Here is a 27,677-nt window from a genome sequence, read left to right as displayed (position 1 = left end):
TTGAGAGCAGAAACTCTTTCTTCAATTTGTTGCTCGACAGTAGAAACTAATATTTCTTCGATTTCTTCAATTTGATTTTCAACTTTGTCTCTTCTACCTTGCATAACCTGGACTTTATTTTCTATTACGAGAGTAATTGCTCTTTTCATTTCTTCTTGAATTGCTTCAGTCTTTTTCTGAACTGTATTTACGACCTTTTTCATGTTTTCTTGGTTATATTTCATCTTTTCTGGGATGCGTTTTATCTCTTCTACGCCTGCTTTCATCTCTTCTTAGGACATAATGGCATTTATCAACATCTCTTGGTCTATTTCCATCTTTTCTTAGAACGTAGCAAAGACTGTCATCATTTGTCTTAGTTGCTCGTCCATAGCACCAAAGACATTCACTCCTATTTATTACACCAAAAAACATTGCTACGCGAGTACGGGTTCGTAATGCCTTGAATGCAAACAAAACCGATGATATCTTGATGAAATTTATTTCTTTCAAAGAAAACGCTTAACTGGAAAGCTTCAATGCTTACCGGAAACGCTTAACAAAATGCTCGTCTCAGTATGAAAGAGCGCAGTCAGTAGTTACAACTTCTAACTACTAAGAACTTTGAACACAAATCTACGAAAGAAATCCTCAAACGCGTGCGAGCTTAGTGTGTGTGAACAAACAGTGATCTCTCAATACAGTGATCTCTCAATGACCTCAAATGATGTACTCTTCGATCTTGCATAGTTTTCTTCCGTCCGCCGAGAAATTTTCTGTCTCTCCGTTTCTTAAAATTGCTGGATAGCTAATGCAGCTACAATTACATAGGAACGGATAAAGTTTTAGCTAATTGGATCGGATCAAAATGTCTCCAAATTTGGCGACCGAAATCTGTCGTCAAAGCCATTGGTTAGTTTCGCGTTCTGTGGCCAATTTAGCGAGGTAGCCATTAATGTAAAATACCTTATATAAAATGGACATATCTCTATATACCTATTTTTCTGGCGTTGCTGCAAACTACAATCTATATATGACACTACAATTTATATAGTTTGAGACACTACAATTTATATATAATTTCATTAAAATTATTTATGTAGACACAAAATTCTTATTAATGTATATCATATTTTTAAACTGAAATTTTGATTCCTCATTTTTATCGTTTACACGTTTTATCAAGTGGCCTCTTAAATTACATATAGGAGATTTTTTGTTGTATTTTGTTTAAACCATGTTTGTTTAACAAACAAACAAACGAAGATAAATTCTATTACTATCACTGTCTTAATCAAGATTAACTTTTAAGTTTTTTTAATGGTCGGGGGCTTTGTTTAATAGCCATTATCCTACCTTAACTTTAAGTAAAACGTAAAAATAATTTTGAAAATTAAGCATACGAGTGCCTTTACGTAATTAGTTAATTCTTTCTAAAATTTATACGACTGAGACCTGAAAATGGATAATACAAACATTTTATCGAGTGGAGGTTAAGCGTTTTTATACCAGGTATGTAATATACTGGCAGTAGACATATTTTCCATTTGTTGCAATAATTATGAATGTATCTATAAACTTATCAAACGCACTTATAACGAAATAATGGATCTCATTCTGTACGAGTTATAGCGAGAAAACTAAACAGATAGTAGTACGAGATAATTAAAACAAATTAAGATGAAAGTTAAAGCTGTTGGTCACCTGCAACTTTCAGATTTACAGTCCCCAGTCCGGGACGATGCACTAATACAGACAGTTAGACATTTTGCTGCAGAAGCGTCTAAAACTAAATATGCTAACTACTTGCTCTTCCCACCACATCACAACGGTAGGATACATCTTCCCTAAGCAAGAGTCTAATGAACGCCTAAGCAAGAGTAATTAAACCCATTGGGCAATATACCCGGGTAGCGATAAATTATAGTTTATAGCATTTTATTTTTGGTACCAGGGAAAAGAATGCCAGCTAAATACAGGGAATGTGAAAAATCAACTATGTTTTCGAAGGGTTTCGAACCAAAGATTTCCATTTATTAGCTAGATGAGCTAACCATGCGAACATGCGCGGAGAAATTTAGGTAACTTATTAAAATAAAATTATACCGAAGACCTTGGTGATTAGAGCTGTTAGTCATTCGCAGGTATGGATTGATAAGTGAAGAAATATTTTGAGAAGAAGTCTCATATCTCTCGATACTTAGATAATGAATTAATGGCAGCTTAACATAATATAACGTAACGTAACATTCTAAAAGTTTTAGAAAGACCTGATAACAGAAAGGAAAAAATATATATATGACATGTTCCAAAAGCATTTGCATCTTGAAAATCTTTCTTCAGTTAGTTTTCTTGCTTCCAATCTGGGCTTTCAATTGCTATCTCCAAGCATCCCAATTTCGTTTCTGGTAGGAACAACGACTCTCGGATGGAAATCCAAAAACTCATCTACGGTGGCAGCCTGCACCCCTCCCCCGGCACAAGATCTAACAGGGGGTTTGAATAACGTAATTTCCATCGATCGTTGCCACATACCGCCCGCAGAGAAACCCCCAGAGCGTTCAATACGCCATTAATTGCTAGCGACAAGTCTTTTTAAAATGCTGCACGCGAGTTGAAGGAATTGTCTTTTAATTGCCAGAGAATTCCTGGGGATATTGATGAATTGAATCATTGGCCGACACTACGAACGCATTTACAGAGCTGTTTTGGAGTAATTTTGCAATTTGTCTTTGGAGGATGATAGACCTTAGCGAAATTTTCAATTAGTCAATTTCATAAGAAACAAATTTTGTATAACTTGAAAAATTTTATTAGTTTACAGGTAAAATTCTGAAATTTATAAAAGAACATTTTTACCAGTTGATGAGGCACAAAATATTTACTCCATCTTTCGTATTATAAGTTCATTAACCTTCGCTTAACATGCCGTATTAGATTATATGTGGTTAAAGACTTTTGAATACTAGTATTATATGACCTGGATTTCAAACCTCGTCTAACGGGCTAGTTGCATGGTTGGGTTTCGAGATTTTACCCATTTGTTAAACATGGTAACGTCAATACGAGTCGTTTCCCTTGGAAAGTCGTCCACAAAGGCATCCTTTCTCTAAGGCAGATAGCCCTAGAATGCTTTGTCATATTAAAACAATCTAACCTAACTATCAGCGTAATAATGTTAATGAATGTTTCTACTATTATTTCTTTTGCTCTTGTTAAAAATGTTCAATGTGTTATAAAATATTGTCTTACAATACGTAATAATAAATGCTGTTTATACCGTAAGTATAACAAATATAACATAATAAGTTACCTAAATTTAGTTCGAAGGATTTATAGCATTTCTCCGCGCATATATGTTATCAACTATATCACTGGAAAAATTTCTAACATTACCTCTTGGGTATTCTATCCCTTTTGCATCCAAAATAAAGTAGAATGGTTATGATGAAGTTTTGTAGAAATATACAGATTGGAAGCCACTCTCTATACATACCTGTTTTCAATTTCGTTTAAACACTAATATGAAATACAATTTTTATGTATAGTTGTTTTCCAGGATATGCGATTTCAATCTGAAAGAAGAGGAAAAAAACATCCCAGAGGTTTCGAATTGAAATTTTTTTTAGTTTTCAATTTCAGTTTCAGTTTTATTCAACAATGAAAGTTTCATTTTACGAGTTGGTGACCGTATTGTTTTTATCCATGAAGAAAAACGAAATTTCTGTATGATTTTCCACATTTATAAATACTTTAAAAGTTTTCAATTTTAAACGTTTTAATAGTAAATTCTTGTTTTCAGGTGTTAAAGTTATTTTAAGGAAATGAATCTGTTGTATGTTATTAAGCCACTAATATGTCTTCAAAGTATAGTGTGTTTGAAAAGAGTGATAGTAAGCCTCAAAGGACCAAACGGGTGTTAATGCACAAGGGTTATTAGTCTCGAAACATTTCGCATCTAATCACGATAAAAGTATCTCTTTCAAATTGTTTCCACCAAATACTATCGCCCTGTATTATATTTAAAGAAACTAAATAATGATAAATCTGCATGAATGTATGTATGTTTCTCGTACTGTGAAAAACTATCGGTACCTAGAGTCATCAAATTTTGAATAACATAGTGTTTCACCTGAACATGGGCACCTGAAAGCCCAAATTTGGATTTTCGATTTTTTTTTATTCCCTATTTCATATTTTCTAAACCTTTAACTAATTCGTGATTAAAAACTCAACAATTTCAAAACGAGCAGTGGCAACTTTGCAGCGAGTAAAATATTTTTATCTCCAGCGCAAATATGTTTAGCCCAAAGTGTCGTTAGTTCAAATGCTCTTGAAACATGTATTTGTCTGTAAATGGGGAAAAAGAAAAAAAAAAAAAAAAAGGCCCAATTAGGCGTAATATAAAATCTCAAAGCTTTAAGATTTTTTTTTCAGTGTGTGATTTAGAAACTTTTAATTTATGAGGTAAAATAGGAAAATGCTCAAATAGAAAAGTATTTCATATAAGTAAAAATGATTTTACTGAAATTTATATCTCCTTTGACATGCCTAATATAATGATAATGTTCCTTTATGCTTTTCAGTGTGTTATGTTTATCATTTACATCGTTTGTTCAGAAATAGTATACATCTCGCATTTTTATTCTTCTGGTTTTCACGCGGTAAAAATAAGCGAGGAAAAAGGGGAGGGGAAACATGTCAGTAAACATGGTATTTTAATGACATGGTTTAAAATGCATTTAATTTGAAATAGATCTATTTCATAATTATCATTATTTATAGAGTTGTTATAAGTGATGATTTGAAAGCTGTGTATTCCGTAAGTTGATACAGAATATTTAGGTTTAAAGACGATTTCTGTATTAACATTTTCAAGAAGCTTTGCTTTTTTAATATAATATGTAAAATAATCTCTTGAATGAATGAAATTCCTAAGTTAGATCTGGCATCGTAAACTGAGAGATGAAATAAAAGGGGAAAAATGTCTAGGAAACTTATTTAGCATTTGAAGCCACTGCCACTGAGAATGACCCTCAATCAGCGGACAATTGGTAAAGCATGCAACATTTAATTTAGCTTTCGATTTTAATCAGTGTGTTATTCATTAACAGAGGGATTTAAAAACAATAAATACATTTAAATGCATATTTGATATTTTACAACAATATATCTAATTGATATAAAAGTATAATATTTAATTAATAGTATAATAATGATATTAAATGAATATTTAATTTAAATTTATTATTTTTTAATAGTTTATCAGTGAATTATTTTTTGAGGTATTAAAAGGTAATCTGTAAATACAAAGGCTGTAAATACAATTTTACTTCCTCTATTTGAAAGTCATACTTTTTAAATATGGCGCAAATAATTTTTTCTTATTCTAATAAGATTTTATTGAAAATTTTGAATATAAAACATTTCACAATTAACGCATTTTCCTTTGAATTTAATTAATATCTGCGAGCGCACTTTCTTTGTCGACGAACTAGAGACCGGAGCGTTTAATCGATTTCTTTCTTTGCGACCATTTTACACCTTCACTTAAGTCACTTAAGGCCGACGGTGAGGTCACGTAACACAAGGAAGAGCACATTGTTGTCTCGTGCCATGGGATGAATGATGCTCATAATGGTAAGAAAAGGGACGCATTTGTCAACTTTTCTTCACAAAAAGCACACCCGGTGCCAATGAATATATGTCAGAAGTTGAAATGGTGGTTATTTGATTTCATTCTAGGTTGTGAAAGTTGTGGAATGAGGTTCCCGAGCACACAAAAGAGAAGAATCATAATAAACGCTGAAATGTTCTCCATTCGTAACGCAATATATCACTCATGCAATCATTCCTTTTAATTATTAACTGAATTGGTGTTGGGTTTCATATTCCCTTCTCATGAATATGAAAATAGGGATATTTATCATTGGGAATTCGGTCTTCGTTTGGTTTAACTCTACGAATTCCTGAAGAATATATCATTATAAATCTCATTCTACGCTGTTAAATATAATGCTAATTTAGTTTCCGAAAAAAGAAAAAAGTTGAAATGGATTTAGGAAAACGATTTGTGAAAGATTTCGGTTTCTGAATGGTTTGCTGTTTTACAATGTGGCTGTAGGTTTTTTTTCAATCTTTTTTAAAAACGATAATGAAAGTTTTGAAACTTGATTTGTAACAGAAAACTTTTCGAAGGTTTTTATTCTTTTCTCGATCTAAACAGAATGCATTCGATTTAGTAAAACCCTCTTTGTGCGAGGAGAAGACCTTTTCCCTAGTTCGTTATTTACCAGAATAATAAGATTCCGCATAGGGGAGAGATACAAACAGAAAACGATTTATGATGATTTATTTATGATTTATTTAGCTCACCATATCGTAAGCCTTTTTCTCATTCCTGATTCTTTTCCTTCAAGTCTTTCAAAATTGCACGGCTTTGTTACTATCTACTTGAGGTATTTCTCCCGCCTTCTTAGCGTGCCTTCGTGGTGTAATAGTCTGCACGCTCGACGTGTATCCGAAAGGTCCATGGTTCGATTCCCGGTGAAGGCGTTGCCCTTTTTTCACTTCTGCCTGTTTCAAAATAACCTAATGTCTCTACAGTGGCGCCCGAACTAAAATGTGGTGAATTATGATTCTTCAATATCAGAATTTGGCGATTGGGTCCCCTAAAACCCCAGTCGTCCTTTAAAAGGGGAAGTATCTAAGGTATTTCTCCCGCCTTCTTAGTGTACCTTCGTGGTGTAGTGGTCTGCACGCTTGAAGCGTATCCTATCCTAGAGATCCGTGGTTCGATTCCCAGCGATGGCGCTGCTCATTTTCCGCTTCTTCCTGTTTCAAAAATAACTAATGACTCTACATCTAAATGATGATTACTTTTTCTTTATTTTTATATCAAAGCAGCTCAGGAGTATAGCTAAGGTAACTAAAAGCCCTATTCTGTGAGACACCCGAAATAATATTGTGCACAATGATTTTCATAAATAAAACGACTAATAGACGAATAAGCTATCTTGGAGTATCGAACTGTAAAAAAACGAAACGACTTTTCGACTTGCACGCTACCCTTTGTTTGACATTAAAATACCAGATCACCATCCAGAAATACATAAGAAAGAAGAATGATAATGACACTGAAATGTCGTTCATTCGTGAGGTAATGAATCTCTGAATAAACGATGCTTTCTAATTGTTAGTTAAATTGGGGATTAGTTTCACATTTGATTCTGACGAATAAGAAAATAAAGATATTTATCATAGGAAAGCCGATCTCGTTGCGTGGGCTCTGTGTACACGAAGAACATTTCCTTAGGCATCTGTAACACTGTGCTTTTAGAAACTAATAACAATTTAATTTTTGCCTAGAAGAAAAGATTGTATTGCATTTGGAAATTATTTAAGTGTAACCTTTCTAATTCTGAATGTGAGCTCTTGTAATACGTGGCAACGAACTGCAGACTTTTGCAATTTTCTTTAAAAGCGAAAACGGAAGTTTTGAAACATGAATATTTTAAGATTTCCTACCATCGAAAGACTTTTCTTATTCTTAAGTTCTTGATCGCAATTGGAAGTATTCGACGTACAAAACTCTGCTTCTCTGAAGCAACTGCTAATTCAACTATTTTCGATAACCCATAGTGAAAACAGCTTCTATGAAAAGAAAAGGCTTATTATGGACATATCATTTTTGACAAAACAAGAATAAAAAAAATAAGAAATCAAGCAATTTAACGCTTAATAGTACCATTACAGTCTTAAGCGGCAGTATTGTACTGTTTAAAAGATCTGCAAGACCAAGGAATGTAATCATATCATCTATCCTCTCCGTTAGGTTTTCCAACTATCGTTGATTAATTTATGTTTTAAACGCCGTATATTACATATATTGTAAGAAAATCATTTTGTTTAAATTTAAAATAGAAAATCCGAGTGTGATACACAGCCATTTTCGAGCTTCTCATTAGGTCAGTAGTAGGTGCTCCTTTATGAATAATAAGATTTTTTATTCTTTATTGAAAATAGTATCAATTTCATTTTACTTTGACATGCTACATTTATTTCTGATCCTACAAATCAATCAAATGGAAATAGAAGACGAAATTTTGCGGTATTTTGGCTGTATTATATTAATATTAGATAACAGTGATTTTTCCGCAAATTGTTTTCTGTACCTTCTGTTTCTTTCATCAGCCTTTATCAGAATGTAAATTAGGTAGTTTGAGAAATGCACGAAATTTTAAAATGAATTGGATTAAAAATATTGTCGCAACTACTCAGCATAGCATAATAGTCTGAGAAAGCGAGCTTCCATTGAATCAGCAGGTGTATAAACTGAGAGTAAATTTTATATTTGTTGGATCGTAGATTCCTCGTTAACAGGAGCAAAATAAATGAGGCGAAACTTAGATTATGTTTTACTGGTCGAAATAACTATCTTCTTCAAATTTCGGGCGTAGCAGTGGCCATTCTTAAAAGAAACAAATTTGTTGCAGTAAACTATAAAGAATAGTTGAATAAACATTTAACTTATATTTTGCTTCTTGTCTAACTTTAGTAAAATGTCTTAAAAATGGAGAAGATGATCACTCGGGGCAACAGGTTTAATTAAGTGCTATTAGACACTTAAATTTGTTTTACATTCCAACGTTTATTTTAAACTACGGTGCTTATGTTATTTAGTTATCGTTTTTGTAGGTCACCCTTAATATTATACTCATAAAATAAATGGGAATTGTTTTGGGGGCCAGTCATTTTCTTTTTTTTTTTTTTAATGAGAAAATGAGAAGTTTTCATGAAATGAAAAAAAAATGAGAAGTTTTCGAGAATACAAAGAATGAGTAACAATCACACTCGGGAGTATCGAGAGAATACAAAGAATGAGGCAGAAATATCCCAATCAAATATTAATACTGTGCTTCGAACGACTAAAGAGACATGGGACTAAAGAGACATATCGTTTTTGTAGATCACCCTTAATATTATACTCATAAAATAAATGGGAATTGTTTTGGGGGCCAGTCATTTTCTTTTTTTTTTTAATGAGAAAATGAATGAGAAGTGAAAATGAGAAGTTTTCATATACGCAAGCAGATCAAAGCGCTGTTTTCTAACCGAGGTAAAGAATATCGCACATTGTTAAAATTTTAAACCTTAATTTATCACAATAATATTTTGCTCAGTCTGAAAGTAAAGAAAAGTATACTTACTATCGAAAAATTAACTAATTTAAATCATTAAAGAATTATAGATAAAAGTTAATCCTTTAGCCTAAGTAGAAAAACCATTTAGCAAATGAGCCGAGCAATAGCTAGAACCGAAGAGTACATAACAGTAACGAAGAATGATGGAAAAGCTACGAATTCCGCTGAGAGTGTTAGTTTTATAATTCCTTCGAGGAATGTTGAAGTTCCAGTATAAGGTATGTTCTTCTGTGTTACCACTCTGCATCTATCTTGAAGCATTATAATGCCATCTTTCCAAAATGTTTCTGTTTTACAAGAAAAATATGGTTACAATTCCATTTTCATGTCATTTATTTAACCAAATATTTTATAACATATAGTGCTTAATAAATTAAGTAGGTAACAATCACACTCGGGAGTATCGAGAGAATACAAAGAATGAGGCAGAAATATTTCAATCAAATATTAATACTGTGCTTCGAACGACTAAAGAGACATGGAACAGTTATGTTATAGTACTGAAAAACGGATTTTTTTCTGTTCGTTAATGTTGGTCATTTTTTGCTAATTCCTTAATTCAGTTTTGTTAAGTTGGAAACAATATTTTCGTTTCATTAAATGTTTCAACCTGTAAAAGCAGTTTATTGTCAATGACGCCGAAACAGTCTCAAAAAGCCTAAAACATTTTCAGGTTTTAAGATAGGGCCATCTTACTGTTAAAGGATTATAATGACTGGTATTCTAGTGAAAATTTGTATGATTCCACGGATATTATTGGGGGGCATTATTGTTCGCCATTCTGAGCCTTGGCATTAAAACTTGGCGTGTAGAAAGATAAAATCGGCAACCTAGAACAGTTGACCCGAGAAAAAGTAAAGACTGAGAGCACTAGTGGAAGGTGAAAAAGGCAATGAATGAATACAGGAATGGTGGATTGATCAAAAATTTGAAACATGCACGGTTAGAAGAATAAAAACATATTTTACTGAAGACTGTCACAAAATAAGTGAAGAGCAAGGGACCTATGTAATATCAGCGGATTAATGTTGGAAATAACATTATTAGGGAGCTGTAAAGATTTATTTACGGTTGACTGGGACCCTCAATAGGAAATCTAACAAGGAATAGGATTGCAGCGTGCAAGGATTGCCACGTTCAAGGATTGCAAGTTTACTTGCTGTAACATGGCTAACGTTCGAGTTGGAATTCAAGATCGTAGACATTTATTCGTTGAGACGCCATTAAATGTTTAAACAAACTGTAATTGTGGTTATGAGCTTAAAAAAGTTGATAGGTAATACAGATCAAGAAAAAAAAATGTTACAACACTGGATCAAGAGTACTTATGATTAATTTTCTCATTGAGAATCAAGATTTCATCCCGAGTACCTGATATCTTAGAAAAGGGCTCACTTCCATTTCGTTGAAGAAGCAAAATACACATGGAAATACAGAGGCTGTTCGCACATTTTTTAGACGATTTTGGTAAGCGGTAATAAAAAATCGTTTTCTGCAAAAGAAGTAATTGCCATTGTACTGTGTTTTTAAAAGTCAAAATTATCGTCTTTGGCTTGAAAGTTTTGTTTTTATTCAAAATTTCGAATTTAACAAAGCAGTGGTTCGAAGGCTACATTTACGCTCTTTCCGAAGAGAAATATGCATTCCAATATCCAAAAACGATGTAAGAGTCATGGTTCTGTGATATCTAAAGCGTCGACAGGTAATATCATCAACAAGAAAGGAAAAAACATCAAATTGGAGCCTCAAGTGGGAAAAAAATTCCAAACAAGTATCCAAGGAAAAAACAGACATCTTCGACTACTGCAAAGGTACGTTGTTTAATGTTAAAAAAAATCCCCCTAGTCAAAGGACAGTTGCAAAATCATTAAAATGTTCGGTGTCTACTATAAACAAAATGATAAACGTTGATTTAAATCTTAAGAAAGCGAAAAAACGCAATGCGCATCGCCTTCTTCCAAAGCATATCGCTCAACGCAGGACACGCTGCAGAATTCTATAGGAGAAACACTTATCCAAAGAAAAATGGAAAACAATTGTCACATTAGATGAAGCATGGGTGTATTTAAATGATGGAACAAAAAAAAACAGCCATTTATTATCATAAAGGGGGAGAAACAAATTTAAGTACATGGTTCAAAGAATCGAAAGAAAGTTTTTCTAAGGGATTCATGATTGTTGCTGGTTTTTCTTATAATGGCAAGTTAAAAATAAAGAGAGTGCAAAAAAATGTCAAGATTAACTCCAAATACAATCAGGGACATATTTTATCGCCAATTGTTCTGAATGAAATACCATCGCTTTACCCACAGTGCCATTAATCTGAGAGCCTCCATCAAGACAAAGGTAGCAGTCACACATCAAAATCCACTATAAATGTCCTAAAAGAAATGGAAAAAGAAACTGGTATCAAGGCCATACCCTTCACTGATATCCGTACTAAATCTCCCGATGTGTTATAAGGTATCACTCCCACTTCCCTAGCGTGCCTTCGTGGTGTAATGGTAACATGCTGGGTCAGTATTCCAGAGGTCCTTGGTTCGATTCCCGGCGAAAGCGGTTGCATATTTTTCATCTTTTCTGCTTTCAATCAACCTAATGACTCTATAAGTGGCGCCCGAACTAAAAGGGTTGTGAATGATGATTCTCCGCAACCAGGATTTGGCGACTAGGTCCCCTAAAACCCTAGTCGCCCTTTAAAAAGGGAAGTTTATAAGGTATTTCTCCCACTTCCCTAGCGTGCCTTCGTGGTGTAACGGTAGCACGCTGCGCCGGTATTCCAGAGGTCCGTGGTTCGATTCCCGGCGAAGGCGGTTGCATATTTTTCATCTTTTTGCTTCCAATTAACCTAAAGACTCTACAGTGTCACCTATGGATTTTTGTGATTTCGGACTTTTAAAAATTTCATTATCCAAACGTTGTCCCAAAACCCTAACAGGACTCTGGAAAGCTGTTCGGGAGGAATGGGATGGATAGAATATCTCTTCTGCCACTTCAAAAGGCATTATTATACTGGAAATTGCGGTGTCGAAAGATACTTCAGAATAAGGGATGTAAAATAGAACATTTAAAGCACAAGAATTTTATGTAATTTAGTTTTGTGAATACAATATACATCGTCTAAAAAATGTGTGAACAGCCTCTGTACAGTTAAGAATTGTTCAGTATGAACACTTCTTACTTCACTAATATAAACAATGCAAATCTATATTGCTGTTGCATAGTTTGGAAGTATTCTGTTGTTTTTAAGCAATGCATTATTGCATATCGTAAATCTTTTTTTTTTTTTTTTTTTTTTTTTTTTTTTTTTTTTTTTTTTAAATCTGAATATCCATACTAAGACATATGAACTACCTTGTTAACATGTTTATGAGGAAGCCTGCTGTTTTAGTCTGAGTTAAAAGAATTCCGATATAGATGCTTTGTATGTGTCATTGAGACATATAAACCATTCTAGAAATTGGTCGTAGGAGAAGAGGGGCAGGAGACATTTGGATCTTTCATCCGTGAAGATTCTTCATCAGAATTGGGATAGAGGTGAGCAGTCTTTTATTGTCACATATAAGGTGCCCACGCTCTAACTCTAAGCTCTAAGTTCAACCTTTCCCTTTTGCCCTGTTTATACGAGAGGATTTGAAGGGAAAGTAACAACAAAGGCGTTTGAAAGAGAGAATATAAGGATTCAGAGCGATTTAAGCGTATTATACGACAGCAAAATATCTATTGAAAAGGATCGAATTTCTAAGAGGTAAATTTGCAAGTTTATATAAACGCACCAAATAAGGTATCTGCAGAGAGAGCATGAAAGAAGTTTCTGGAATGGTGTAATACGCAGCTCAGTGCGATATTTTATTGCAGAATGCCTCAGAAAAATTTCCAAATATATTCTTTTATATTGTATTCTTAGACAGCTGCGTATACATTTAATTTTATGAGGAGGAAATAAAAGGTTTAAAAGTCTTTTGAGTTTTCTTATAAGATTGAAAATGACTTTTTTACGAAGACATTATCGATTAGAAGACGCTCCATTGTCTGTGTGATATATAACCTGATATCGATTAGCAATCATGAATCGATTTCTCTTGGAAAAATAAAGTAATGTTTATTTATTCAACAGGTATGGAGTAGGTAATAAACAAAATTGAAAGTAACTGAGTACTTTTATTTTCAAATTATACACTTTGTAGGATTCCTCACAATGTAAATGCTAAGTTACAGTTGAAAGGGAAGAATCTTAAGAACTGATAAGCGAATAATCGCTTGAGCTCGTGTGACAAAAAACAACAAGATGGAAGGGTAAATATTCTTTATTATTCAAATAAGATTTAACAGTACTCCGTCTTGGAGTGTACAATAAAAGCCAACACTTCGGCTTGAACTTAAGAGGCTAAGAAGTAAAGTAAAACTAATATAGACTAATGAGATATAGCCGAAGCTATCAAGATTCTAACGGAGTTGGCCCCTTAACGCTAATAGACTGCGAAGCTATCAAGGGCCTAAAGTACGGCCGAGAGTAATAATAGCTTACGAGAGAGTAGCCTAAAAAGGCGGACGCGTGCAAACACGATACCTGGTAACTCTCTCTCTAAGACCGAAGAACTTTGGTCGCTCTTCCTCATTATGTATTCAGACGTGATTCTAAAACTACGTTCTGACCGGAAGTAGTAAGTTGAAGTTAACACTCGACAGGAAAGGAACTTAAAATTTAACTGTTTATAAAACTGACATAATCCTTACAATTTAAGTAACTTATTAAAACAATAATATTAATACTTCAATTAGAACATTTTTTAAGATCCATTTCTACATAAATGTTCATTTAAAAGTGCAAATTAGTGCATATAAAATAGCAAAACGCTAATAGTATAAAATACTAAAAATGTCTATCTACCGAAGAACATAATATACGACAGTAGCAATAATAATGATGAAATTTACTGCAATGTAATAAATGTTTATAAAATTTATCAGCGGCATGTGTTATAAATGAAATATATTTTAAATTATGTCCAGTTAGGTGTAGAGTTAAAAAAGAAAAGAAGGATTTAAATTATCAAAGAATTTATTTATTTATTTATTTTTTTTTTTTGATTTTTAATCGTTTTATAGAAAATGTAGTCACCAACTCTGGAAACTGAATTTAAGATTAAAGGTTCATCTAATGTGTTTAACACGAAAAGTATATAAAAAGCGGTATCAACTGAGCTGTTGAATGTTAGGCCAAAAATTCACAAACAAGACAAGTACTGTGAGAAGATATATTATTGTGATATATTGCCATAGCTCAGACAGTTTTCTGTTAATTGTTTTATGCAAATGCCACAAATCAATCAATTAAAAGTTTTCTTGTCACTTTGGCTAGTTTTTGACATTAATGATGCATAGCACCATAATAATCGGAATAAATAAGTAACATTAACATTTTGTTGACTCTTGTAATTGCTATTTCAAAAGTTTAATGGATGTACTTTCATCATCTTGGGAAATCATCAAAGTAAAAATTCTTTAATCATCAAAAGGCGAATTTATGTGGGGATAATGTGGAGATTTATATGAAGAATTTATGTGAAGAATCTGTTTGGAGATAAAATTTCTGATTTTATCTCCAAACAGATTTCCAGGTGCGATGAAAGTCCTAATATCTTCAGAAAAAGCTTTGCAAATGAAGTCTTATAAATTTATAAGAGTTCATTTGCAAAGCTTAATGTGTATATTAAACGAATCCTTCCAGGTAATTTTTTTATCACCGTGCTATGTTTCCAGACATAGCAGCACACAGTAGGCTGGGTAAATGATAAAAGCATAGTAACTTAATAATTATAACAGTCTAAAATTTGGGGATAGTCTTTAAAAGATGTTTACTAGTATAAAAAATTACAATTTTCAGAAAAAGGAAATATCATTACATTTTCACTTTCAATATATATTATTACAGCGAAATAATATCTATTGCTGACGTCAATAGTTTGTTCCCCTTCTGTTAGAAAGAGATTACGCGCGCAAGTGAAACATATGATCATATTAATCACTTAATATATATAATTCTGCGCATTACTGGGCATTAAAATTTGTATGGATGACAGCCTCATTTTCGATTCATGAATGAATATGTATGTTATGAGAAAAGCTATGAATGAAGTTATTACGTAGAACACCGGAACAATAATATGCATAATGACCGCAGTATTCTGGGTAATATACATGATGTATGCTTTGTGATCACCAAACTTCCACAATGGGCGCTTAAGGTAAATTGATTAAACAACTCACCATCCATAGTCTTAGTGTGTAACTACTGTAATAGCATAATTTTGCAATAGAAGCTCATTAATAATTGAGTAGTGATACAGCTGTTCAAAGGTAGTTCCATCTGGGCTTTGGTACCGGCGAATGCTTTAGCTGCACAGACGATTTCATGGCTTTTCTTATGCGTAATTTAAACGTGAAACGGCTTTTCTCTAAGCAAGTGCCCCACAAAGGCATTCCTCCGCTATACCTGAAAGTGCATGCTTTTCAAAAAAGAATTTAAAATGAATTTAGGAAGCATACAGAAAAAATTTTGAATATAGCGTTTTTATTTACATCTTTCGCCGTGTAGTCAGGGGGTTGTAACAACAAAAGAAGCAAATAAAAACAATGTGCTTCTTTATGAATGGACAATGACAAAAATTAAATTTTAAAAGTTAAAAATAATCTTTGAAAAACAATAACCTTAGGAAAACAATCAAAGTATTCTATATATCTCTCAGTACAACCCCTACAGTCTAAAGTAAGCAGTGGAAAAATTGTACCATAAAAATCATCATAGACGAATCTAAAAAAATTGCAAAATAATAGAAACATTTAAAAACAAATTTGAGCAGATTGACTCCATAAACAAAATTTGCAAAACTCATAATAAAACACTAGAAAAAACAAAACCGTGTGCAAATTTTTTAATTCAGAATTGAAAAAAACAACAAAATTTTATGCAAAATTTGAAAATATATATACTGGGTAAAAAAATAATAGCAAAATTTATAAACAAGCATAAAAGCTTAAAAAAATGTAATAAAGATTTTCAGTTTGGGTGAACACAGTATAAGAACATGTTAAACAGCAGTAATCCCTCATATGCAATAATAAATGATATAAATAGAAATTTTATCTGAAGATATAAAATAAAAATAAAACTAACAAATAATAGGAGTTAGTTCCTAAAATCTTTAACACTTTACCTTTCCCCTTAGTTCATTAACCACTTATTTTAATTTTAGTGCCTTTTCTGAATTCTCTTACTTTCTTCTTTGATTTCATCGCCAGAATGTGAATTAAATAGATATACGTGAGTATTTAAACTGTAGAAACGAAAAGGTTAGACAGAACGTGATTTCGCTAGTGAAGAGCACATTTGCTATTTTGTCCTCCAGCTGTTGATCTTAGTAGCAGCTACGCATTCTGATTGTCTAGTTAGTATATCGCCGGGGTAGGTTTCTGAGTTAAAGCCTGTTAGATTAACCTTTTCACCATCTTCTCCTGTCCGCGAAAATTTCCCCCCAGCGGCCGTCTGTTTTTCGTAGCGTGTAACGTTGTTTTCTCTGTACGTCATAACTTCCCATACATAACTTTCGATGTATGGGATGTATGGGATGAATGTCAATGAATATTAAGTAAAATTACAAGGAAATAAAGCATAGTGGAAAAATAATAATATCTCTGCTTATTTCTAACAGCAGGATAATTTGATAACATCTGATCCAGGCGGTCCACTCCTCCCATTTTGTTGTTGTAATCTTTTACAATTATTGTTTTTTTTTACAGTTCTTTTCCATGTTCCAACATCGATCATCGAGTTATTATGGACTGTACTCATCAAACGTATATTCTTCTTGTCTTTCCAATTCACGACCTCATTTTTTCTCTTTTTCTGCTGAGTAGATGTCGAAGCCATCTCTCACTGTCCTAACCTCTAGGAGGTATAATGTAGAAGAACGCTTGAGGCGCGTTACGGCCGCCCTGCGGACGTTTCACTTGAACGCGCTAGACGCGTTACGGACGACAAAAAGGTTAAATTAAATTTTGTGGTACTAATTTGCAGTCCTTATTTGTAGTAAACTAGTACTAAATCATACTTCTTGACATTATTTGTTAAATTAAGTTCTCACTGCAAGTAGTCCGTGCTGTTAACTGCCGTGCCTTTTTGTTCAAGAGTTGTGATTAATAAAAAGTGCTTTTTACACCCTTTGCTTCTCACGTTCATCTTCATGCCTGTGCGAAAAGCTAAGAAAATTAGATCTTACAACGCAAGAACAACTAAAGTTTTGAAATTAAAAATGTACATACTCCTGTATCGAAGTAAAGCCTAAAATGTGTTAAGTAATGATTTTAGATAAACTACAAATTTAAAATTAATTAAGAAAAATGATTATAAAACTTCTACTGTAGAATTAAAAATTAATATTTCGGAAAAGAACTTCAAATTACCAGGATTATGAATCCTAAATACCGCCAATTTCTGTTCAGGTGAAGTATTAATTCGCTTCTGTTTTAATGTACCTTATCTATGTATATAAGTTGGCTGGATATAAATATTAGAAATACACGTATGTAAATGCCAGCTCTTTAAGGCTGAATATGATGTTTCCGATCCGACATCTCTGTATCATTCTAATTTATCTTTTTGTACTCTAACTTCCCACATGTCTGTTTATGCTTAGCTTAATCACCCTGTATAAGAAATTCTCTAAGAAAATTGTTATAAAGTTCTTTATTAAAGACTGAAAAGTTTTTGAGCAGCAACAATTTATTACTCTTGTCATTTATTTAAGATTTTTATCACTTGGTAAGTGCTGCTATTTCACAAATGGTAAGATTTTTAAGGAAATGATAGTTAATTTTTCGAAAACGAAAACCATATCGAGGACTACTTCTGTTTCACAGAACTCTTCAATTTACCTGTGAAGTTTAATTAATCTGGAATTGCTTAATAAATTGAGTGATTTAAAACCAATAAACTTATGTATTTACAATCTATAATTTTATCTTATTGACATTAGAAACATCTTCACGAAGCGTTTCCAACTTTCTGGCGTAATGTTGGGTTACTATGCATTTATTATCAGCACGTGTTGCCACTACGTGAAGAAAAGGACCTGAAAATCATCTTCTACTTGGGTTGGCAAATAGCTAATCATTAGAATGCTACTGTGCCACGCTTCTGAGATCTTTATATCTGATACTATAATTGGAATAGCTTATTAAACTGAATGAATTAGAAATAATAAATCCGCTTCTTAATAGTATGAACCTTCGTTTTCATCCTTACGGTACATCCAATTGATATAAAAGGCATTTCATTAACCTACACAATCGCGTTTTGACGACTAGATTTTGTGAAGGTTTAGATTTTGCAAAGATTATTTGCATTAGTGTAATTACTATGCATGTTCACAGCGCGATATATTGCGCATTTCTGCACATAACTCCTCGTTTTCAACGGGGACACCCTAGCCTCTTTGCACCATTTATATCATAATCCCTATTGTCACTTTAACGGCTCGTTCACAATATAATTATTTATTATCTGACCTGACCTACATCGCGGAATTTATTCCGGAATTGCGGTGTTGGAAGACGTTTCAAGGTTTGTCCATAATGAACGAGAAAGACATCCTTGATTTGGCCGAGACCCAGAAGAAGAAGAAGACACAAGGACTTCAATCCATTAAGAAAAGTGCATTGTGTCTGTATTTTGGAGGTTCGCGAATGCTGCTCTAAGTATTAAAAGAACCGTTAAGAGCTTGAAGAATGGAAACGTGTTTACCACTTAAAGGTTATTTATGTTAATTTACATTTAAAGAGACTGTGTTTAAGATGCAGATATTTGTTTATATGAAAGTGTAACTTAGCTAACAGAATTGATACTAATCTTTACTAGATTGTCTCCCAAAGCTGCTGAAGATGCGTAAATATTGAAGATAATGCATGATTCCAAATTAATGCTGATTCTTTAAGTACGCTAAATTATACTCAGTTTGACTTCATCTAAATACTAATTAAACGTTGTCAGACTGTTGGGCAAATTATTATTCCGCTTTTACCTTTAAACCTAGATGGTAAGAATAACAACAATAGCGTAATGAAATCAAAGTAGAAACATTTATTTCCACACTTTTTTCAGCTAGATAGAAGTTAGAGGGATTAAAGCGTTCTTAACTGCCGCTTATTGCCTCCTGGATAGTCAGGAGTGATAAAAGTTATTTACAAAGGCAAACTTTAAATTTAAACCTAAACACCTGGTCTCGCTATTCCACGAGTAGTAACTGTTTTAACCAAAGAAACCTACCAGCTCGTAGCACCAGCTTTAAAATCAGGCAGTAACAAAAGAGTTTCACCACTGCAGGTTATATATTGTCAACTCTCTTGCTTCTATTAAAAACACAAATTTTTATATAATCTGGTAAATTTTCTGAAACAGTGAAATTTCAAGAAAGACTCAACATAAGAAATAACGTGTTGTTTAAAATTCCTTTTGGACGTTTTGCAAAGCGTGTTTTTATTTAGCACAACGCGTTGAGTGCCACAGCAAAATCAGGTAAAACACTCTATCGAGTCAGTTTTTAATTCTAATGTTTTGTTGCCCCAGTTACTTAAAATTAATTCAATACATAGTTTTAATTTCACATACATAATAATTACTTAAAAGTTACTGCAGCAAAATATACATTAAAATCATATAACAATTTATAAAGGAAAGCTTCCCAAAGCCGAAAACCAAGAGTATGAAGAAAATTTCCGAGGTCATAGAAATGATTTTAACCGTATGAATCTATGTCTTTGTGAAGCATCGCTGACTCACACGGCTTCAAACAACACAAAACCTGAGAATCACATTCGATGCAGACGGCTCCGAAAAATGAGGCCGCTATAAACCATCGGTGATGCACATATTAAAATAGGTTAAAAATAAAGGTATTAATTAAAAGAGGTAATATATAATATATACGCTATAATTTTTTTAAGAAAAGTCTTCATTTCCGCAAATTGCCAAATTATTTCACATTATTCATGTGAAATTAAAAGTAATGATTTTTAGGTAATTAAGATTAATAATAATTTTAGATAATTAAGATATTTCACATTATTCATTAAAATGTAATAAGTAATGATTTTAGATAATTATTCAGTAAAATGTGTTAAAAATGATTTAAGTAAGGATTTGCTGGCAGAGATGTTGTTTTTTTATATAACGATTATCGTTCGATATTAGTAAGAAAAGGTGTCCGTAATTTAGAAAACGTTTCTCGTTCCCAAAGCCATTCCTCACCAAAAAAGCTTCCGAAGGTGAATGATTTCAATAAACGTTTTTCCCGGTTTTTCATAGTAAATTTCATGAATTATAATTTTTTTTAAAATTTTCTTAAATCTGATAATTTTTAAAGTGTTTCTTTAATTTCTTAAATTCATAGTTTTCATAGGTTTCTTAAATTTTTTAAATTTCATATTCAGTATCTAAGTTATACGATTTAAAGTATATTTAATTTACGGAATGCCCGAATGATAATTTTCAAGTGCATTTGCATTATTATTGCAAATAATAAAATATTTATATCACAGCTTATAATTTACCTTTGTATGAGTCGTTTAACAATTCTAATGTATCTAAACGGAACCTATTTCATTTTCCCTCATGTGTTCTAAATAAAATGGGATAGAACGACGGCTTCTTTGCCGTTAGAGTAGATCAACTGGATGTTGCGGCTCTCACCTGTCGTTGTATAAATAATGAAAAATATAAGGTACTATATTATTTTTCCATATGTGCTCTCGCAATATAATTAGGAAGCTAGGAAGCAGATGATTCTGCTAGGAAGAATTGTTCTGCTAGGAAGCAGATTATTCGTGGATATAGTCCTGACAAGGTCGCGGTAATGTCTTAAGTTTTCTAACTCCAAAAATACTTCATGCTTTTAAATGTATTTAATTTATAACCTATATAATGTATAATTTTAAGAATATTTTCAGTGACTTCTTTAAGAACGAATGATGTTTTATCACCATAGTTAACGGACATAATCTGCTTTTAAGAATTCATGAAATGTTGTATAAACATCGCGTATATAAAAGTGTCCCTTCCTCATTATTTATAGTGCATTTGAATTCATAAGAGACTGCTAACAAAAGAAGCTAATTTTATCACTAATTGCTGCTCATTCAAAAGATGTGTGGTGTCTAAAAAAGGGCTGAGTGCTTTCAAAATCGATCTTTCACTGACTTTTTCTATAACAGGAAAAACACAGATGGAGAAGCCCAACTTTCTTTACGTAGGAGGTTTACCACATTTTTAATAAAAATATAATTTCTGCAGGTTTTTATGGCTGCAAAAAAGCTCCGAAGACGACATCAGGAAGACGACACGCATTGAAAAGTACAGAGTGCGAGGTATGGAATGCACGAATTTGTATTTGTAATCACTCGTTCATTGTCTGGTATATTAATATCAGTAATTGAATCTACTCTTCTCCTAAATATTGCCGGATCAGAACTGTCGGTATTTTGTTGGTCTTCCTGGAAAATTATTCTTGAACATATGTGCCATTTTTATCGATCTGAACGAGCTTAAGGGCAAATTTCCGCTCTGATACTGGATGGACGTAACACCTTGTCATAGGCTACCTCGAAGACGTTCTAAATTTTTTGTTAGATGTGGTACAGTGCGTGCGCCAAAATTTGCACTTTCCTTTGCTTATTGTTCTCTTGAAAGCTGCCTATATGGAATTTAATGATAAACTGCAATCTTTTATCTGAATCATGATGTTTCTGCATTAACTGCCTCAATGGCGTCACCCTTTTTCGTCCACTATCTAGTTATAAGACACCACCAAAGGTTTCTTCTTACTACAGAACTTTATCGCACAACGAAAAATTTTGTTTATTAAACTGCGGAGGGTTTCCAGGTCTTACTCATTCTAACAGCTTTGTAGTAGGTTGTATGTAGTAGGAAATGTAGTAGGTGACATTGCTACTATAAAAAGGAAAGTAAGATAATGCTTTTATATTGTATAAGAAAATTAATGTATTTCAACTGGAAATGTATCTTTCAAAACGATAGAAGACTGTCCGTTTCTAAACAAATTATTTGTTTTTGCCACTAGCAGTTTACCATCCGCTTCAAGCATAAATGCGGCACAAGGTAAAGACTACTTCGGGTCAACATCACCTTTGCGACTTGCTCACTTGTAACAACACTTACACTGACTGCATGAGATCGATATCGGGATGGCAATGATACCGCTTAGAATCTATGCTGCAATAGTCGACACTAGATAAGTCATTACTGACAAAGAATAGAAAACGTTTATAGCTAGTAAAAGCGCATAATGAAGCATGTAAGAGTATAATAAAAATATTAATTATAAATCACCTGCACAGGATCGAAATTGGTATAGAATCGAAATCGGTATTTGAGCTGCTATATCGATCTTGTGTCGCAAAGGTGATGTTGACCCGAAGTAGTCTTTACCTTGTGCCGCATTTATGCTTGAAGCGAATGGTAAACTTCTGCTAGTGGCAAAACAAATAATTTGTTTAGAAATTTGTTAGTCTTCTATCATTTTGAAAGATACATTTACAGTTGAAATCTTTCATCCTAAAGCCAAAACATTGATCCTCATAGTATAGTGTTAATTTAGTCAGTAAAGTATTAGTTAGTTTAGTCAGTAAAAATCAATTTTGAAGACAGCTGAGAAACCCTCTTCACCCAGCGGAGAAGATCTTCGGGTTGAAATCCGTCTACTGAGAGAAAATGGAATTGTTTTATCATGAGATTTCCTTATGAAGTATTGAAACCTTCGTCAAGTGAACCACTGTTTAATTTTATAATGTTAGCCCACCATCGCCAGTGTTGACAATCTTAAGCAGACAAGTTTCTATCTTGGAGAAATCAAACTTCATGAAGTTGCGTTCAATTTTAGGCTGAGGCAGGACGGTTATAATTACGGTTATAGTTTGAGACCCTGATTAAGAAAACAAATGGAAGTTTTACTTGTATAGTGTTAAGACTGTTAAAAGGGCGGATACTTTTATAACAGGATAAATTTTATGAAGGAATTCCGAAGAAGATAATCAAAACGGATCATCATAATTTTAAGAAATATTGCAGAACAATCGATGTTTAAATAACTTGCGTTTGCTTCTGATAGCAACGTAAGTAGTAACAGAGGTTTATAAAATGAGTTAATGTCAGTTAATAGTGAGCTTGTAAGGATTATGTTAATTATAGGATTATGTTAGTCAAATTTTGAGTTAAACTTCCTTGCCTATCGCTTCCTAAATTCAACTTACCACTTACTAATTTTAGAATCACGTCTGAATGTAAATTGAGGAGGAGCGGTATTTAACCGCGAAGTTCTACTGTCTTAGTGGAAGAGATACCAGATATTCTGGCTAGCACGCATCAGCCTTTTTAGGCTACTCTCTCTTAAGCTATTATTATGCTCGCCGTATTTTAGGCCCTTGATAGCTGCGAAGTCAATTAGCGTTAAGGGGCCAACTCAGTTAGAATCTTAATAGCTTCGACTATATCTCTTTAGTTAAGATTGGTTTAGTTTAATTCTTAGTTCTTAAGTTCAAGCCCGAGTGTTGGCTTTATTGTACAAATGCAAGACGGAGTTCTATTAAATCTTATTTGAATAATAAAGGGTCTTTTAACCCTTTACAAGTTTATTTACTGTCTCACGAACTCAAGCGATTATTCGCTTACTAGTTCTTAATATTCCTAACATTGAACTGCAGCTTAGAATTACACAGTGGGGAATCGTAAAAGCTACACTACAATATATTGATATCTTACCAGATGAAGATGATGGCAGTGGTTTTCTTGCTGGTATTGGGTCCTCCAAATAGGTCCCAGAGTGTGTATCGAGTTTCAGTTCCATTTTTCCTCCTTTCTTCGAGCAGAGATGCTTCAATTCGAAACCGCCTCTATGAAAAAAAAAATGAAATATTTTGCTCATTCGTTTCCAGATTAAGATTTAAATTAAAAATTTTTCAGATAATCTAAAACTGCCAAGTTTTCTTCGGTTGCATTAAGCATGCATTTCTCGTAAAAAATGAATTATGAATTAATACCACGTGTCTACTTCAGCTAAACTAAAGGTATCTATCATCTTCAGATACAGATACAGCAGGGCAACCTCACTACTGCAACTTGCACGACCTTATAATTCCATTTGGTTGAGACATTAATTTTCTAAGAGCATTAGATTGTTAGAATCTCGAAGGTTTTGGATATGCAATTAATCTGTCGTTCTCAGTTGATCTTAGTTGAGTCTGCAATTTAACAGCGTAGCCCCAAGAGCGATAAAATACTTTATTGTGTCAAATGCAAGCGATTACTGAATATTTGCAGGGTTTGAATATGACCGAATAGGCTGGAAAACTACTATTGCTTTAGTTTTCGCGGAGTGAAAAGTGAAGAGAGCTTGTTTATTGAAAACATTTTCCGCGCAGTTATAGGCAAGTGCCTGCCATTGGGGGAGGGGATTCTCCGAGAGGGCACTATCCATTAGCCATCAGGAAAACCAATGGTCAGAGTTTGCTCCGCTGTGATTAGGAGTTATTATACCAACTTGGCATAAAGTTGAAAAATTAGAACTTTAATTAGAAATCCTTAAATTAGTTTTTGTGACGCAGCAAAGTCTGGTTGCTAAGCAGCAAAGCTCGGCTAAAACCTGTCATGACTAAAACAACCGTGTGAATGAAGTTTTAATTACTTCAATAGTCTTAGCAGACTGTTGCAACTTCATTGCATTCAAAGTGTTCATGAATTCTTGCCATAATTCTATTGTACGAATATATTGAGTTGCATGAATTCCTGTCTAAAAATTAATTCTTCATATAATAATTATGATCTGCAAAGAAATTACATCTTCAAACTTCCAGGAACTATTTTAAATATTTAGGTGAAACTATAACAGTTTCTAGGCCGCAACAGTTTCTAGATGTATTTCAAAATCTCCTTGAAAATGTTAAGACTTTAGCGACAAGATGTACCCTTAATGCATTAATAAAAATGGAGCACGATTATGCATTATTATCCTATATTACTGCAATTATATGTGTCTAGACGTTTAATTGAACGAAGGGAATATAAAACGTTAATGTTTTACCCTAAATTTCTACTTTCTATACGGAAATATCACTTTTTTATGGAAAAACTACCGATTCTTAGTGGAAGAATTATTGGTTTTTTCATTATTTTATAATAAATAACTGAATATACTGATTATATAATCAAAAATTGATTTCTCTTCGAATAAGAAACCATTTTTTATTCAGATATTTAAGAAATACTAAGAAAATCCAATAAAACGTTTCGATGCCAGTAAATATTTCAAGCTAAAAGAAATTCATTTTAAACTGTGTTAAAAAAGTAAAATTTTTTCTTTTATACTAATAATAAAGATAACTTCTCGAACTCTTGAAGCGTTGACATGAATACTTTTAATGTGAGCGCCATTTCCTAAGCAAATAGTTTGGGACCCAATGATCGAGTAGTTAAAACCGCTAAAAAGTGGCAATTAGATTCGAGTTCGGATTCCGACGAGCAGGATAGAATTCAAAAGCCAAGAGACGGGGTTTTCCTGACTTCCACCATGTATAATGTAAAGATCAATTGTCCTTAGAAAATCTCTCACGAAAGCGTGTTTTCTCGTAAGCATATAGCCCCTGTATGCTTTATATTTTCATATTTACAGGCTTTTGTCAGCTATGCGTTGATTTTTAAGTATATTTTGGATGATAAGTTGCATCTGTATTTCATTTCAAAGACACTGAGAGATTAAAAATGAACTATCTTTCTTGTGAATTGCTTTTTTCAATAAATTTTTGATTCATATAATATTCCTCTTTTCAAAAGGTTTTTAGAAAATCTATATCATTTGCGTATGATTCGATAATCATCTGATAATATAAAGACTATAAAATAAACCATCGGATAATATAAAGACTATAAAATAAACCATCAGGTAATATAAAGACTATAAAATAAACCATCAGATATTATAAAGACTTAGACATCAACGCAGAAGGCCGACATAACATCTCTTAGTAGTCATTTTAGACATCTGGAGAGTGATTCGCATATGATATCATTCAACAAGCACTGCTGAAGCAGACTAATAACAGCAATTTTTTTACCAATAAGACATTACATTGGATGGAATTAGAGAACTTCAGATGATGCAAGCCTCAATTATAATAGTTTATTATTATTGCAAATTCATCAATTTATTTCAAATTAGTGGCTTTTGGCACTGAAGCAGTTATCCGTTTGCATCTTGATCATTGCTCATCGCCACAGATCGCGAGTTTACATACGTTAATACCATATCTTATTGCAATAGTTCTGTTGGTACAATAAAATATTGTGATGATGTTTTCCGATTGAATTGCCCTTCTCGTTTCCGCATCTGAATCTCACTGAGCATGTGTAAAATCTCTAAGGAGCCGTCTTGTTAACGCATCCACCAATAAGTTCCGAGACTGAAACTTCTACAAAATGCAATTCATATCAAAAATTTGACATTGACAAATTTGAAAAGAATTGACAAAAATGACATTTTAAAATTCAGAAAATAGTAAAATTGAGCTGCATCACCAAATGTCATATTTACGCTTTATATTTTCATATGTACAGGCTTTTGTCAGCTATGCGTTGATTTTTAAGTATATTTTGGATGATAAGTTGCATCTGTATTTCATTTCAAAGACACTGAGAGATTAAAAATGAACTATCTTTCTTGTGAATTGCTCTTTTCAATAAATTTTTGATTCATATAATATTCCTCTTTTCAAAAGGTTTTTAGAAAATCTATATCATTTGCGTTAAACTTAAAAAAAATTTAATTTGAATATTAAAATACGTTAACATATTCACTGTAGAAGAAATGTATGAAGTAACATAATGCAGGACAGCATAGCTTGTGTCTATAAGCAGGCTCTTTCAACCATTCGGCCTTATGTCCTTCGTTGAACAAAATGTCTTTTTGTAATCAAAAGTGAATTTCTGCCAAACCGTAACTACGTGTTTTGTGAGATATTTCAATATATGTCCCTCACTAATCTTTCTAAGCCAGATGGTTCTGTGGAGTCAACATTTTCAGACATATAAAGCTAACTAAAACAACGCAACGGTCAGTCCATGACAGATGTTATAAGGAGCATTCCGCTAGTTCGCTCTAGAGATGTTAGGCGTGCTGGTGGAGCAAGTGTGAAAGATTTATATAATGTTACATCTAAAGTAACTTGATATTATTTTGTTGCATGTGAAATAAAGTCAACATGCACGTATTCTTCGGGAGCAGTTTGAGTAAAGCATTAAAAAAACCCACGTTTGTTTGAATGATATCAAAAACTGAACTTTTACAATTTTCATTGAACTTAATTTACTAATTTAACCCGTTGTCTATTCGCATTTAATTCGTAAATCCAGATTTTACTACAGATATTCGTTAA

At 32.9% G+C, this 27,677-nt stretch overlaps 1 protein-coding gene across 1 annotated transcript in view; it reads right to left on the bottom strand.

Annotated features, from left to right (window-relative positions):
- LOC118204695 (beta-alanine transporter-like) overlaps positions 1 to 27,677 on the bottom strand; it is a 314,607-nt gene that overhangs the window by 33,871 nt on the left and 253,059 nt on the right. The window contains exon 6 of the mRNA XM_085825101.1: positions 24,013 to 24,143. Within this exon, the coding sequence (XP_085681227.1) occupies positions 24,013 to 24,143 (131 nt within the window). The remainder of the gene's footprint in view (positions 1 to 24,012; positions 24,144 to 27,677) is intronic.

This window comes from Stegodyphus dumicola, chromosome 10 (assembly GCF_044657685.1).
Source record: "Stegodyphus dumicola isolate Sdum_Otavi_A_Nest chromosome 10, ASM4465768v1".
NCBI lineage: Eukaryota > Metazoa > Arthropoda > Arachnida > Araneae > Eresidae > Stegodyphus > Stegodyphus dumicola.
This window is presented reverse-complemented; position numbering and strand designations above follow the sequence as displayed.